The sequence below is a fragment of the Anoplopoma fimbria genome, chromosome 22 (assembly GCF_027596085.1).
Source record: "Anoplopoma fimbria isolate UVic2021 breed Golden Eagle Sablefish chromosome 22, Afim_UVic_2022, whole genome shotgun sequence".
In the NCBI taxonomy this organism is placed as follows: domain Eukaryota; kingdom Metazoa; phylum Chordata; class Actinopteri; order Perciformes; family Anoplopomatidae; genus Anoplopoma; species Anoplopoma fimbria.
In genome coordinates, this window is record NC_072470.1 from 2,503,032 (window position 1) to 2,521,401 (window position 18,370).

General features: G+C 27.4%; 1 protein-coding gene across 1 annotated transcript; it reads left to right on the forward strand.

Moving 5' to 3' along the window:
- Positions 1-8,137: 8,137 nt before the first annotated feature.
- acp2 (acid phosphatase 2, lysosomal) lies at positions 8,138-17,274 on the forward strand. Its single transcript, XM_054623802.1, has 13 exons — positions 8,138-8,305; positions 11,516-11,611; positions 11,780-11,866; positions 12,035-12,095; positions 12,206-12,297; positions 12,388-12,486; positions 12,586-12,675; positions 13,574-13,657; positions 13,763-13,811; positions 14,174-14,262; positions 14,522-14,628; positions 14,822-14,997; positions 15,102-17,274. The coding sequence occupies exons 1-13, from the start codon at positions 8,216-8,218 to the stop codon at positions 15,245-15,247; spliced, it is 1,266 nt and encodes a 421-aa protein (XP_054479777.1). The 5' UTR covers positions 8,138-8,215; the 3' UTR covers positions 15,248-17,274.
- Positions 17,275-18,370: the final 1,096 nt, after the last annotated feature.

The following is an 18,370-nucleotide window of genomic DNA, read 5'->3' on the forward strand; positions in this document are numbered from 1 at the left end:
TATATATACAAATACACTATTTGTCTGACAGTGTAAGAGGATACTTGTTTGTTAATAGTACACCACTGACCTCTAGTGGCAAAAGACCAACACTGCATGCCCTCAAAATGAGTAACCAGTCTCATACTGTATGTTTGTTTACTATAGAGGCCATATCTTTTTCCAGGAATAGTTTGGCATGATGGAATAATAAAGCTCATGTTGAGTTCAATTTTTTGATATTTAAAAAAAATAAAAAATAAGTAAAAAATAATATATATATATATATTTAAAAGAAGACATACATTTATATATATATATATATTAAAGAAGACATGCATTTATATATATATTAAAGAAGACATACATTTATATATATATATATATAAAAGAAGACATACATTTATATATATATATACAAAAGACATACATTTATATATATACAAAAGAAGACATACATTTATATATATATAAAAGAAGACATACATTTATATATATATATATATATATATTTAAAAGAAGACATACATTTATATATATATATATATATTAAAGAAGACATGCATTTATATATATACAAAAGAAGACATACATTTATATATATATATATATATATATATATTTAAAAGAAGACATACATTATATATATATATATATATATATATATATTTAAAAGAAGACATACATTTATATATATATATATATATATATATTTAAAAGAAGACATACATTTATATATATATATATATATAAAAGAAGACATACATTTATATATATATACAAAAGAAGACATACATTTATATATATATAAAAGAAGACATACATTTATATATATATACAAAAGAAGACATACATTTATATATATAAAAGAAGACATACATTTATATATATATATATATATATATATATATATATAAAAGAAGACATACATTTTATATATATATATATTTAATTAAGACATACATTTATATATATATATACATATATATATATATTTAAAAGAAGACATACATTTATATATATATATATATATATAAAGAAGACATACATTTATATATATATATTTAAAAGAAGACATACATTTATATATATATATATATATATAAAAGAAGACATACATTTATATATATATATATATAAAAGAAGACATACATTTATATATATATATATTAAAAGAAGACATACATTTATATATATATAAAAGAAGACATACATTTATATATATATATATACAAAAGAAGACATACATTTATATATATATATATATATACAAAAGAAGACATACATTTTATATATATATATATTAAAGAAGACATACATTTATATATATATAATACATATACATTTATACATATTCATACATTTATATATATATATAAAAGAAGACATACATTTATATATATATAAAAGAAGACATACATTTATATATATATATATATATAAAAGAAGACATATATATATATATATATATATATATATATAAAAGAAGACATACATTTATATATATATATATATATATAAAGAAGACACATTTTATATATATATATATATACATATATATATATATATATAAAAGAAGACATACATTTATATATATATATATATAAAAGAAGACATACATTTATATATATATATAAAAGAAGACATACATTTATATATATATATACAAAAGAAGACATACATTTATATATATATAAAGAAGACATACATTTATTTATATATATACAAAAGAAGACATACATTTATATATATATATATATATAAAAGAAGACATACATTTATATATATATATATATATATATATATTTAAAAGAAGACATACATTTATATATATATATATATATATAAAAGAAGACATACATTTATATATATATATAAAAGAAGACATACATTTATATATATATATATATATATAAAAGAAGACATACATTTATATATATATATATAAAAGAAGACATACATTTATATATATATATATAAAAGAAGACATACATTTATATATATATAAAATAAGACATACATATATATATATATATATACATATATATATAAAAGAAGACATACATTATATATATATATATATATATACAAAAGAAGACATACATTTTATATATATATATAAAAGAAGACATACATTTATATATATATAATACATATACATTTATACATATTCATACATTTATATATATATATAAAAGAAGACATACATTTATATATATATTAAAGAAGACATACATATATATATATATATATATATATATATAAAAGAAGACATACATTTATATATATATATATATATATATATAAAAGAAGACATACATTTATATATATATATATATATATATAAAAGAAGACATACATTTATATATATATATAAATATACATATATTTATATATATATAAAAAGACATACATTTATATATATATATATATATAAAAGAAGACATACATTTATATATATATATATAAAAGAAGACATACATTTATATATATATATATACAAAAGAAGACATACATTTATATATATATATAAAAGAAGACATACATTTATATATATATAAAAGAAGACATATATTTATATATATATATATATATATATATAAAAGAAGACATACATTTATATATATATATATATATATATAAAGAAGACATACATTTTATATATATATATAAAAGAAGACATACATTATATATATATATATATATATTAAAAGAAGACATACATTTATATATATATATATATATATATATTTAAAAGAAGACATACATTTATATATATATATATATATATATATATTTAAAAGAAGACATACATTTATATATATATATATATAAAAGAAGACATACATTATATTTATATATATATATACAAAAGAAGACATACATTTATATATATATAAAAGAAGACATACATTTATATATATATACAAAAGAAGACATATATTTATATATTTAAAAGAAGACATACATTTTTATATATATATATATATAAAAGAAGACATACATTTATATATATATACAAAAGAAGACATACATTTATATATATAAAAGAAGACATACATTTATATATATATACAAAAGAAGACATATATTTATATATATAAAAGAAGACATACATTTATATATATATATATATATATATATATATATAAAAGAAGACATACATTTATATATATATATTTAAAAGAAGACATACATTTATATATATATATATATATATATATTATATTATAAAAGAAGACATACATTTATATATATATATATATAAAAGAAGACATACATTTATATATATATTTAAAAGAAGACATACATTTATATATATATATATATATATATATATAAAAGAAGACATACATTTATATATATATATATATATAAAAGAAGACATACATTTATATATATATATATATTAAAGAAGACATGCATTTATATATATATAAAAGAAGACATACATTTTATATATATATATACAAAAGAAGACATACATTTATATATATATATATATATATATACAAAAGAAGACATACATTTATATATATATATATTAAAGAAGACATACATTTATATATATATAATACATATACATTTATACATATTCATACATTTATATATATATATAAAAGAAGACATACATTTATACATATATTAAAGAAGACATACATTTATATATATATATATATATATATATATATATATAAAGAAGACATACATATATATATATATATATATATATATATATAAAAGAAGACATACATTTATATATATATATATATATATATAAAAGAAGACATACATTTATATATATATATATATATATAAAAGAAGACATACATTTATATATATATATATATAAAAGAAGACATACATTTATGTATATATATATAAAAGAAGACATACATTTTATATATATATATATACAAAAGAAGACATACATTTATATATATATTAAAGAAGACATACATTTATATATATACAAAAGAAGACATACATTTATATATATATATATATATACAAAAGAAGACATACATTTATATATATATATAAAATAAGACATACATTTATATATATATAATACATATACATTTATACATATTCATACATTTATATATATATATACAAAAGAAGACATACATTTATATATATATAAAAGAAGACATACATTTATATATATATATATATATATACAAAAGAAGACATACATTTATATATATATATATATAAAAGAAGACATACATTTATATATATATATATATATATACAAAAGAAGACATACATTTATATATATATATAAAAGAAGACATACATTTATATATATATATATATATATATAAAGAAGACATACATTTATATATATATATAAAAGAAGACATACATTTATATATATATAATACATATACATTTATACATATTCATACATTTATATATATATATACAAAAGAAGACATACATTTATTTATATATATATAAAAGAAGACATATATTATATATATATATATATATATATATATATATATATATATATAAAAGAAGACATACATATATATATATATATATATATAAAAGAAGACATACATTTATATATATATATATATATATACAAAAGAAGACATACATTTATATATATATATAAAAGAAGACATACATTTATATATATATAATACATATACATTTATACATATTCATACATTTATATATATATATACAAAAGAAGACATACATTTATTTATATATATATAAAAGAAGACATACATTTATATATATATATATATATATATATATATATATATATATATATATATATAAGACAAAAGAAGACATACATTTATATATATATATATATATATATAAAAGAAGACATACATTTATATATATATATATATACAAAAGAAGACATACATTTATATATATATATAAAAGAAGACATACATTTATATATATATAATACATATACATTTATACATATTCATACATTTATATATATATATACAAAAGAAGACATACATTTATTTATATATATATAAAAGAAGACATATTTATATATATATATATATATATATATATATATATATATATATATATATATATACAAATACACTATTTGTCTGACAGTGTAAGAGGATACTTGTTTGTTAATAGTACACCACTGACCTCTAGTGGCAAAAGACCAACACTGCATGCCCTCAAAATGAGTAACCAGTCTCATACTGTATGTTTGTTTACTATAGAGGCCATATCTTTTTCCAGGAATAGTTTGGCATGATGGAATAATAAAGCTCATGTTGAGTTCAATTTTTTGATATTTAAAAAAAATAAAAAATAAGTAAAAAATAATATATATATATATATTTAAAAGAAGACATACATTTATATATATATATATTATTAAAGAAGACATGCATTTATATATATATTAAAGAAGACATACATTTATATATATATATATATAAAAGAAGACATACATTTATATATATATATACAAAAGACATACATTTATATATATACAAAAGAAGACATACATTTATATATATATAAAAGAAGACATACATTTATATATATATATATATATATATTTAAAAGAAGACATACATTTATATATATATATATATATTAAAGAAGACATGCATTTATATATATACAAAAGAAGACATACATTTATATATATATATATATATATATATATTTAAAAGAAGACATACATTTATATATATATATATATATATATATTTAAAAGAAGACATACATTATATATATATATATATATATATATATTTAAAAGAAGACATACATTTATATATATATATATATATAAAAGAAGACATACATTTATATATATATACAAAAGAAGACATACATTTATATATATATAAAAGAAGACATACATTTATATATATATACAAAAGAAGACATACATTTATATATATAAAAGAAGACATACATTTATATATATATATATATATATATATATATAAAAGAAGACATACATTTATATATATATATATTTAAAAGAAGACATACATTTTACATATTTATATATATATATATATATATATTTAAAAGAAGACATACATTTATATATATATATATATATATATAAAAGAAGACATACATTTATATATATATATTTAAAAGAAGACATACATTTATATATATATATATATAAAAGAAGACATACATACATTTATATATATATATATACAAAAGAAGACATACATTTATATATATATATATTAAAGAAGACATGCATTTATATATATATAAAAGAAGACATACATTTATATATATATATATACAAAAGAAGACATACATTTATATATATATATATATATACAAAAGAAGACATACATTTATATATATATATATTAAAGAAGACATACATTTATATATATATAATACATATACATTTATACATATTCATACATTTATATATATATATAAAAGAAGACATACATTTATACATATATTAAAGAAGACATACATTTATATATATATATATATATATATATATAAAAAGACATACATATATATATATATATATATATATATATATAAAAGAAGACATACATATATATATATATATATATATATATATAAAAGAAGACATACATTTTATATATATATATATATATATATATATATATAAAAGAAGACATACATTTATATATATATATATATATAAAAGAAGACATACATTTATATATATATATAAAAGAAGACATACATTTTTATATATATATACAAAAGAAGACATACATTTATATATATATTAAAGAAGACATACATTTATATATATACAAAAGAAGACATACATTTATATATATATATATATATAAAAGAAGACATACATTTATATATATATATATATATATATATATATATATATATTTAAAAGAAGACATACATTTATATATTATATATATATATATATAAAAGAAGACATACATTTATATATATATATTTAAAAGAAGACATACATTTATATATATATATATATATATAAAAGAAGACATACATTTATATATATATATATATAAAAGAAGACATACATTTATATATATATATATTAAAGAAGACATGCATTTATATATATATAAAAGAAGACATACATTTATATATATATATATACAAAAGAAGACATACATTTATATATATATATACATATACAAAAGAAGACATACATTTATATATATATATATTAAAGAAGACATACATTTATATATATATAATACATATACATTTATACATATTCATACATTTATATATATATATAAAAGAAGACATACATTTATACATATATTAAAGAAGACATACATTTATATATATATATATATATATATATATATATATATATATATATATATATATATATATATATATATACATTTATATATATTAAAGAAGACATACATTTATATATATATATATATATATATATAAAAGAAGACATACATATATATATATATATATATATACATTTATTATATATATATATATATAAAAGAAGACATACATTTATATATATATATATATATATATATATTATATATAAAAGAAGACATACATTTATATATATATATATATATAAAAGAAGACATACATTTATGTATATATATATAAAAGAAGACATACATTTATATATATATATATACAAAAGAAGACATACATTTATATATATATTAAAGAAGACATACATTTATATATATACAAAAGAAGACATACATTTATATATATATATATATATATATATATATATATATATAAAAGAAGACATACATTTATATATATATATATATATACAAAAGAAGACATACATTTATATATATATATAAAAGAAGACATACATTTATATATATATATATACAAAAGAAGACATACATTTATATATATATATATATATATATATATATAAGAAGACATACATTTATATACATATACATTTATACATATTCATACATTTATATATATATATACAAAAGAAGACATACATTTATATATATATATATATATATATATATATATATATATATATATATATATATATATATATATATATATATATATATATATATATATATATGTATATAAAGCAGTGAGTGGGTTAACAGTGTTTCAGCCCGACCCCTGTACGCAGCTGAACCTGGAGGTTTTCCTCTGACGCAGACCCTCCTCCGGTGAGGAAGAGGACCGGAAAAGGAGGCTCTCAGTGCGTTAGTCCTCCAGTCCGAGAAGAAAGGAGAACATGGGGCCCGCAGCGGGGCTGTTGCTTTTGACGGTGGTCTCTGTGTGTCCGGACGCTTCTGCAGAAAGGAGACTAGAATATGTGACTGTGGTGAGTGTTGAGTGTTGAGTGTTGAGTGTTGAGTGTTGAGGAGGCTCTGGTCTGTCGTCGGTGGAGAGACGCTCAGGAGCTGCGCTCAGGAGCTGCAGCATGATCTCATGTTTATGACAGGAAGGCTATATATATATATATATATATATATATATATATATATGCTCTGAGCATAGGATCTGACTATATACTATATATATATATATATATATATATATATATATATATATATATATATATATATGTTCTGATCATAGGGTTGACTATAACTTGTGTCATGTAGACACTAACACAGTTTTCTTTTATTGGGTAAAGATCTATTAAGGAAGCACTTATATATATATATATATATATATATATATATATATATATATATATATATATATATATTATTATTATTATTATTATTATTATTATAATAAATATATGATATATATTTATAAATATAAACATATATATATATAAATATATATATATATATGTTCTGATCATAGGATTGACTATAACTTGTGTCATGTAGAAACTAACACAGTTTTTTTTATTGGGTAAAGATCTATTAAGGAAGCACTTATATATATATATATATATATATATATATTATTATTATTATTATTATTATATAATAAACTTGCAGATCCAGCTGCTCTGGTCCTGTTCACATATCACTCCCAGAAGTGATTGTTTAGACACAGCAACAATGATAATAATAATATATATATATATATATATATATATATATATATATATATATATATATATTTTTTTATTATTATTATTATTATTATTATTATAATAAACTTGCATATCCAGCTGCTCTGGTCCTGTTCACATATCATTCCCAGAATGTTGTTCTGATCATAGGATTAACTATAACTTGTGTCATGTAGAAACTTCCACAGTTTTCTTTTAGTGCGTAAAGATCTATTAAGGAAGCACTTATATTATTATTATTATTATTATTATTATTATAAACTTGCAGATCCAGCTGCTCTGGTCCTGTTCACACATCACTCCCAGAAGTGATTGTTTAGAGACTTCCTCTTAGCACTTATTGTATTCTTATTAGTTTGTTGCACTTATTGTATTCTTATTAGTTTGTTGCACTTATTGTATTCTTATTAGTTTGTTGCACTTATTGTATTCTTATTAGTTTGTTGCACTTATTGTATTGGTATTAGTTTGCCTCTGCACTATACTTTTGCTCTGGTTTATGCTTTAAGATACTTGTTTAAGAAAGGAGATGCACTTATGACTTCTGGTGACTAGTAGTTCTCTTGAATACCTATGTTGAATACACTTCCTGTAAGTCTCTTTGGATAAAAGCGTCTGCTAAATGACTGTAATGTAATGTAATGTAATGTAGACACAGAAACAATGGTCTTTATAATGACAAGCAAAAGTGTAACGTCTCGCTCCTTGCTTAATGTGTGTTAATGAAATGTGAATCATACAATGTTCAAGCACCTTGCACTTATGTCATATTCCCTCCTAAGGATCTGAACATATTGTCATAGTAGTGTAACATCTGGCTTTCTTTCTGTATTGCTCTATAAGTATTACAAATATTTACATTCTAAGGTTTAAATGTTGTATCATTTCCGGTTTAAAAAAAGCACTAAATCGTCCAAGTGTATTTTTTGCATATGTAACTGGAGGACCGGTGACTTTTATCTGTCTGCTAATTTCCAATGCAAAGTATGGAGATGGTTGCAGGATGGTGATAATGGAGTAAAGTCCTTGGCTCGCTGTAAAGTACACAGTGTGGCACATTGTGACAACTTCAGGGTGAAAATATTCTAATGTCAAAGTTGTAGTTCCAGTACAGCAACATGAAATGTTTGCTTCAGTTTAATTGTTTTGTAAAATTGAAATTACACTTTTAAATCTTGAGGATGAGTAGGTTCTCTGTCCTCAGCCAACTCCTCTATTTATTTATTTTTAAAGGTGACAGGCAGAATCTGTCATGGATGTGAGAACTGAAAAAGCATCGTACACACGTGTTTTCCCGTGTTAAAGCCGTGACATCAAGCATCTCGCATGACACTGTGTTAAAATACAATCCCGGGAGAGAAAGGTCAGGTCAACATATATGTCCTCACGTGAAAGTTGTTTTTTATTTTGTTGCCGCAACTTCTATTTAGAGAGTTGATGTAACATGTTCTTAATATTGCAATCATTCTTGGAAACAGTTGTCTAGTTGCCTGCAAGATGGCTGTTAATGGATCATGGAGCAGATTAGATTAGGAGGTCTAAAGGGATAATCCACCCTTCAAATAGAGTTTGCACACTTTTTTTTGTCATGCATCCATCATGCAGTCATGCATGCTTTCCACACCAGCGCACCAGAAACCCAGATTTCTCTGAAGAATACTGAAACTTGAAACTGTTCCACTTGAGCAGACGGAAGAGTTTTGGCCACATCCAGAAACATGACCTAATTGACTGGATACGGGTTTCACTTTCGGGCGACACCCGACAACATTAGTGTTCTCAATGCTTCTTTTGTTTTGGGAAATGCTCCCTTTCAGGCCCGTCATGTTTCAAGAATTCTTCAGTGGTGAATGACATTTAAAGTCTCTGACAAACACTCGTCACTGTCAGCTGAGTGGATTTGATATTGATCGGCGACACAGATTTACAAACTAGGACGAAGCTCTTGATTCTGTTTCAGAGCGGCTGCGTGGTGGTTTCAAATGTAACGTATGAGAAGCATTTGCATTGTAGCGCAGCAGGGATGACGTATTTTTGTAGGCCATCCAGGAAGTTAGCAGAAAACTGGTTCCCCTGACAAAAAGCCAATGAGATTTTTTACTATTTATTTATTTCCTGCAGCAGTCTATAAAGATATCTACTCTTTAAGTAGGCTTACAAAGACCAAAGTCACATGATGAAATCGTTCAAGTTTGGGTGGCTTGCACAAGTGGCTTCCTGTCTGCAACCAAAAGAATCAGATAAATACATTCTCATTTTCCCCCCGGCATGCATGCAGTTCAATCATGTGCATCTTCATTCCAGTGTTTAAAAATACCCTTTTTTATGTATTTAGTTTAGTGTTTATCAGGCTTCCAATATAAAAAAGTCAGTTTTTCTGCTGTTATCCAACCCTATGAGAACATATTCAATAGCTGCTGTGTAGCAATGCTTTTTTTCTGTTGAGGTTTGTCAGTTGCCTGTTTCCTAACTTCTCCTCTCTCTCTGTCTCCCCTCCAGTTGTTTCGGCATGGAGACCGGTCACCAGTCAAAGCCTTCCCCACCGACCCGCACCAAGAGAGCGACTGGCCGCAGGGCTTTGGACAGCTGTCCCAGGTAGAATGGACGGTTTTAGTTGGAGAATAAATATTTGCATATATCAGTGATATTAATATCTCAGCTGTTGTGTACACTACAAACCCAATTCATGTTTGCACAGTGGTTATCTGTGCAAAAACCGTGTTAAAGTCTGAAAGGATGACGTCATCAATGTGTGTTTTTCAGGAGGGGATGAAGCAGCACTATAACCTGGGCCAGTTTCTGAGGAATCGGTACCAAGGATTCCTGAACCAATCCTATGAGAGACACGAGGTAACGCTCAAAGACAGACGATGATTCATAGGAGTATTTATGAGAGGGGGGGCGTTGACATGCTGGTGTTAGACAGGGTTCCCATCGGTGCTAGAATTCCTAGAGCGTGATGGTGTTTACAGAGAGGAGGCGCCCTGTTTATTATCAGTTTTTGTTTTTGATCCGCAGATCTCCGTTCGCAGCACGGACTACGACCGCACCCTGATGAGCGCCGAGGCCAACCTCGCAGGTCGGAACATCAGCTCTCCCTCCTTCCTACCTCCTTCCTACCTCCTTCCTACCTAGCGATCCTCGTACTCTCCCTTCCTCGCATTAACAGCCTCTCGTCTTGTCCTCCAGGCCTTTACCCCCCCGCTGGTCAGCAGGTCTTCAAACCAGACTTGATGTGGCAGCCGATACCCGTGCACACGGTGCCACAAAGTGAAGAGAGGGTATGTAATGTAAATATTTCCCCATTGCTGTGAATGATTCTACACACTTTGTCTGAACTTTCTGTCTTTGTCCCTGTTTTGTTTTTGTAGCTTCTCTCTTTCCCTCTGGCTGACTGTCCTCGCTACAAACAGCTGATGAATGAAACAGAGCACACCGAGGACTTTATTAACATGACCAACACATACCAGGTGCGGGGGATTTTTTTTCGGGGTTAGGCGACGTCAAAAAGGAGTTTAACTATTACACATGTTTTGTTTAATGTCATTTTACTGCACTCCTCTCTGCAGGACATTATAGAGCTGGTGAGGAATAAAACTGGACTGAATAAGACTAATGTGGAAACGGTCTGGAGTGTGTACGACACACTCTTCTGTGAGGTGAGAACACACACACACACACGCACACGCACACGCACACACACACACACAACCATATAAAAGTATTGATATTCCTTGTTGTACATCCGATAACAACATATTTGAGTCTGTTTTGTATAGTATGTGATAAGATATAGTTCTAAGAGATCTTGAATTAAAAACTAGGCACTTAAATGATTCCGAAATATGGCCATAAATAAGTTTTATGGGAGATTTTTGTGGCATAGTCTGAACACGTTTCAGGTAAGACATTGTGGCAAGGTACTATTTAAGTGTGAAGAACGATAGCTAATTGTTTTTTTTTGCGCTTTCATTTCAAAATAAGAGCGTCCAGTTATTCAAGACACAATTCACGCAAGTTGTGTGTAAAGTTCCGTTAGGCGAGACCGTAGCTGACCAAATCTCATGGTGTTAGGTTTCGGTCTTGTGACTCTGAGGTTTCGGTCTTGTGACTCTGAAACGCCCTCATCAGTTTTTTGAGGAACATGTGGACATTCATGGAAAACGAGCTGTTAGAGGAACAGAACTCTGCACTTGTTTCTGTTTCAAATCAGTTTTTTTTGATGTTATCTGGTTATATATGGCATCTGTATCTATGAGTTTACACTTTTTATATTTTCAGGGATGTACAACATGTCAAAATGTCAAAAACACACACAATATTGGGAAATTATAAGTATGAAATCAGGGACAACTGGGTCACTTGAGTACAGCCACACAATGAGCAACAATGTGGGAGGGAGACACAAGCAGAAGATGAGAAAAAACAGACATTTCTTCAACTTAATTACTACCTAATTAAAGCTTTTAGTCGTATTTTGAATTTCCCTTTTTTTTAATCCAGTGTATTTTTACACGCTACTTTAATTCCCACTTTTTTTTCTGTGTGTGAATTCAGTCCCGTCACAACATGTCGGCTCCTGAATGGGTGACTCCTGATGTCATGGAGAAGCTCAGAGTGCTCAAAGACTTTGGATTTCAGGTAAAATAATATTTATGGTTTAATTTAGGCCTTCTGATGTCTCAGGGTGATCTCAATGCTATCGTGTAGCTAAAAGTAATTTAACGATACTGTTTGTTAACACAGGCCATGTTCGGGGTCCACGGACAGCAAGAAAAGAGCCGGCTGCAGGGAGGTGTGTGCAGTTAAAATGTTACTTTTGTCGGGGACTATTTTAAGCAGCGGATGAATCTACATTTGGTGCTCTAGCGAGTATTTCCAGCAGCAGGATGGTGTATGTGGGATTGAGTCAAAATACATGACAGTGTGTGTTTATGGTGATGAAGGATCCTGTTACCAAGGGCAACAGTGTGGCTCATTGATGTCTTTATATTGGAGTTCAGTGGCACAAAGGGATAACATATAATAGGATTTGGATTTAATACTTGTTAGTAGATACAATTATTGTTGGTTTCAAACTTTTTTAGAAAAACAATGTACACCATGAGACTTATGCTTTAAATACAGGACTATTAAGAGCTTCTGTTTTTCTTCCAGGTCTCCTATTGGGTGAAATAGTGAAGAATCTTTCCCAGATGGCCGTCCCAGGCCCGGAACAGAGGCTAAAAATGATGATGCTGTCAGCGGTAAGAATTACATTTTCAATTACCAGTAGATGGATTGTTTTTTTTCTCACATTTGGCCATAGCCCTGCTAGCTGTTTCCCCTGTTTCTGTCTTGATGCTAAGCTAAGCTACGCGTCTCCTAGCTGCAGCTTCATTTGTTGCATACAGACAGAGGGGTATCAATCTTCTTGTCTAACTCTTGGGGAAAAAAATAAATAAAAAAGCAAGTAAGCACATTTCCCAAATGTCAATGTTTAATGTATGTGCATCTGTTCCACAGCACGACACCACCGTCGCCGCTCTGCAGGCCAGCTTGAATGTGTTCAACGGAAGACAGCCGCCGTATGCCTCCTGTCAAATATTTGAGCTGTACAGGGACGACAACGGGTAAAACACAAACCCAGAATATACTGTAGACACCCACTCAAACATTTTACTGATACACAATGACTCCATGTGCTATTGAGGAGCTGTTGAGAGAAAGAAAGAAAATAAATTATGCAAAGCTGAGTGAAAAATACGTCTTTAAATGTGACATCAGACAATGAGAGACTGTTACATTCTCTCTGTGTCCACGCAGCTCTGTTTCGGTGTCGTTGTTTTACCGGAATGACAGCAAAGCGGAGGCGTTCCCTCTTCAGTTACCAGGCTGCTGTCTTAACTGCCCCCTCGATGACTTTGTGAGAATTACAAAGCTCTCTATCTCAGAAGACCGCGACAAAGAGTGTCAAGTGCCGTCAGAGGGGAGAGATAAAGGTGAACACACATAAACACACTCAAAACACTAAAAACATAAGACTGCTAAATAGAAAGAGATGTGACTGTGCCACCATTCATCCATTTTCTTAATCCGTCTCCAGAAGTGATCATCAGTCTGGCGGTGTCCGGCTGTCTGCTCCTCTTCCTCATTGCCCTCCTCCTCGGCGTGATTTGTTGGCACAAGGAGCCAATCAGCAACCGGGGGTACCAACACGTGGTCAACCAGGAAGTCGGGGATGAGTCCTGACACGAGCACAAGCTCCTCCCTCGGAGGTCGACGAGCCTGGTGTCTTGGGACAGCAGTGAGGACGATGAACTCTGAACTGTAAAAGTCTGGAGTTACTTGTTTCGGGACCAGCAACTTTAATAAAGGATTTCTCTTATCTCTAAACTAAAGTGATGAGTGAAACATTGTGGGAGGGGCTAGGAAGGACAGATCTCTACATGAGGAAAACGCAGCAGGGAAAACTATTTTGTTATTTGACAAATTGTCTACTAAAGTAATTGCTGGGTTCCCAAGTGGTCTGATCTCGGATCCGCCAAATAAGTTTAACAAATATGTTCCAGATTACTTGAGACTTGAATGGCTGCAGAATAGTAGCAAGTCAGTGCAGGAAATGGTTTTTACTTTCTATAATGTAAGAATGGATTTGCATCATGCTTTTCCTAAGGGCCGGTCTGATTATTCCTTAAAAACATGTGAGACAAGACTTTACCAGGTAACAAAATACCTAAGATGTCGGTTTGGTTGAAACTTTACTGGCTAAAGTGATTCTAAGTCCAGAATATTTTTTAAAGATGATTTTCTTTATTAGCAGAATAAATACTTTTGTATGTATATGTCCATGTGCAGTTTATGTCTGCAGTTTGGGTTTACAGTATGTTCCTACATGTGCGTCAGTGTGTGTGTTCGCTGACTAGCGGCCGAGATGCCTTAAGTATTTTTGATGTTTGTCTTTTTTGTTCCGATGTTTCACATTTAATTTGATCAAAGGAGCAGCAGGGTGTCGTTGACATTTTGGCTAACTCGCCCAGAGAGAGCTGACCTTAAGCCCCATGACAACAAGCATCCACTTCCAAATGTCCTTTAGCGAGACACTAAAACACCAGCAAAAGAGCAAATAAAAGCTAAATGGATGACTCTTTTTTGGGCGTCAAATCAGTTTTGCGATCATGTAAACCAGCTTCTTAAAGATACAGCTTACAGAAACACTGAAAACCTTTACATTTGTGTGTTTTGAATCTAACTGGCTATGAATGATTTGAAAAATAAAAAACCTGTTTGATTTGAACCAATCATTTAAAATGCAGAACAGATGCTTTTCTCTAACTTAACCCCCAAAACCAAAATATTCAGCTGTACACCAACATATATGGGTATAAAGTTGTATTGTTGATGGATTCAAGTGTAAATATTGATATTTAAGTGCAAAGTTTTTGGGTTCTACATATTGTGTTATAGACATGCAAAGCGACTGCCCTCTATTAGTTGAAACCAGGCTTTTGAAATACAATTTTGCTCTTGGCTAATCTGGAGAGGATTGGGTTAACCTGTCTGCAGCATTCGGAAAGGGACTAGATTCAATGTTGAACATTCAATCCCACCCACTTTGATTTGATTGGTTTAACTGTCGAATTTGAGCGGGGTTAAACATCAATTTCATTGGTTTGTACTTGGATTTGGGTTGGGTTAAACAACCCGTCCGCACATAATTAAAAAAGGACCTACAATTATACGTTAGCTAACAGTGTGGGATGTAACTAAGTTGAAAACTCAAGCCCTAGTACTTCAGTACACATTTAAGGTACCTGTTCTTTACTTAAGTGTTTCCATTTAATGATACTTTAGGTATATTTGTATCTCCACGCAGGGGTCTTTTATGGAGGTATATTTCGCTATAAGATATATTATTTAAAACCATAAACTGTGTAACTAAAACTTAAGCTCAGGCTCAAGAAAAATATCTAATATTAAGTATTACAAGTAAGTAGCAATCCTAATGCAGTCTTGACCAGAATCTTGCTCTTATTTAAACCAGGATTCTGGACTCAATTCATTTGCACACTCTCAAAAGCATTGTTTGTTATAGCATAAAACATGGAGAAAATATGATCTTTTCGTTTCAATGCAATATCCTACACAATTAAGGTTATTTGTCAGTATTGCGTCAAACTGTCGTTCAAATTTGATTTCAGGCTGTGTGAAATGTATCAGACTTTTGTTGCTTGTAGATGTTTTGTTGAAAAATAAAGAAATCAAGGCGAACGCAGATGCACAACATATAAGCAGCAGGAATCTCTTTGCTGCAGTCTTGACTTAACTCGTGATAAACTTGTTATCTGGTAAACTCAGCCCCATGACCAGCTGCACGAGATCACTTCTGTGCAATTTGGCGGTAGTTCGATACTGATCGCACCTATGGGTTGTATGTGGTGCAAAACCTGGGGTGACAGAAAGGGCAGTTAACTACCCTTTGTGTAATGTATCACATCACAGATTAATATTCAAAATTAGGAGAGAAAACCATGGCGATTGATTGACAAATTCTTCTTCACCTTTGTCTTAAAAACAGTGCAGTAGGCCTTTATTTTAACATGGTAGTGCTTTTCTTGCATACATCGTTAGTGATCTGTCGCACAATAGGTTACATTCAGTATGGCCACGGATAAACCAATCCATAACATGAAACAATTCAGAACACAATTGCCATTATATGGCTGATAGAGCAACGTTGTTACATAAATTATATCGCCTTGGAAAGAAAATATGACACTTGAGTTCTTGCACTCTGATGCAGAAGCATGCACTGCAGATGTTGATTTTTCTGAAACAGGTTAACAGCTGGACCCAACAACTTCAGTTGCATGGTTGTATTTCATTGTCCTGTGAAACTTGTTCATACATGTAATGCTTTTTTTTGTTTCCTTGTATGGTCATTTACAGATATGAGTTTCATGACAGCTGAAGTTGGATTCAGAACCTGGTGGTGTTGGGTAGCATTTTTCCTTCAGTCCTGACTCAGCACACTCAGGTACACTGATTTTGGTCTGAGAACTTGGTCAAGGGAAATATACTTACAGGCTGCAGTCTGACATGAGATTCAGAAAATGTGTGACATAATGAATAACATTAGGGGAAAAAAAGAACTGTTAAATTTGTAAAATAAAAATGTATAAAAGCAAACTCGAAAACCTCAAATTTAAGATCACACACACATACAGACTCAAAAACACACATGGATTAGAAATCGATTAAGTTGACACACAAACAATTAAAAAAACGCCAACCATTTCTTGTGCAAAAATATTTTTCCTTAAGGAATGAAAGTATAAGATATGACAAAATGTGATGGCACATTGATTTTTCCTT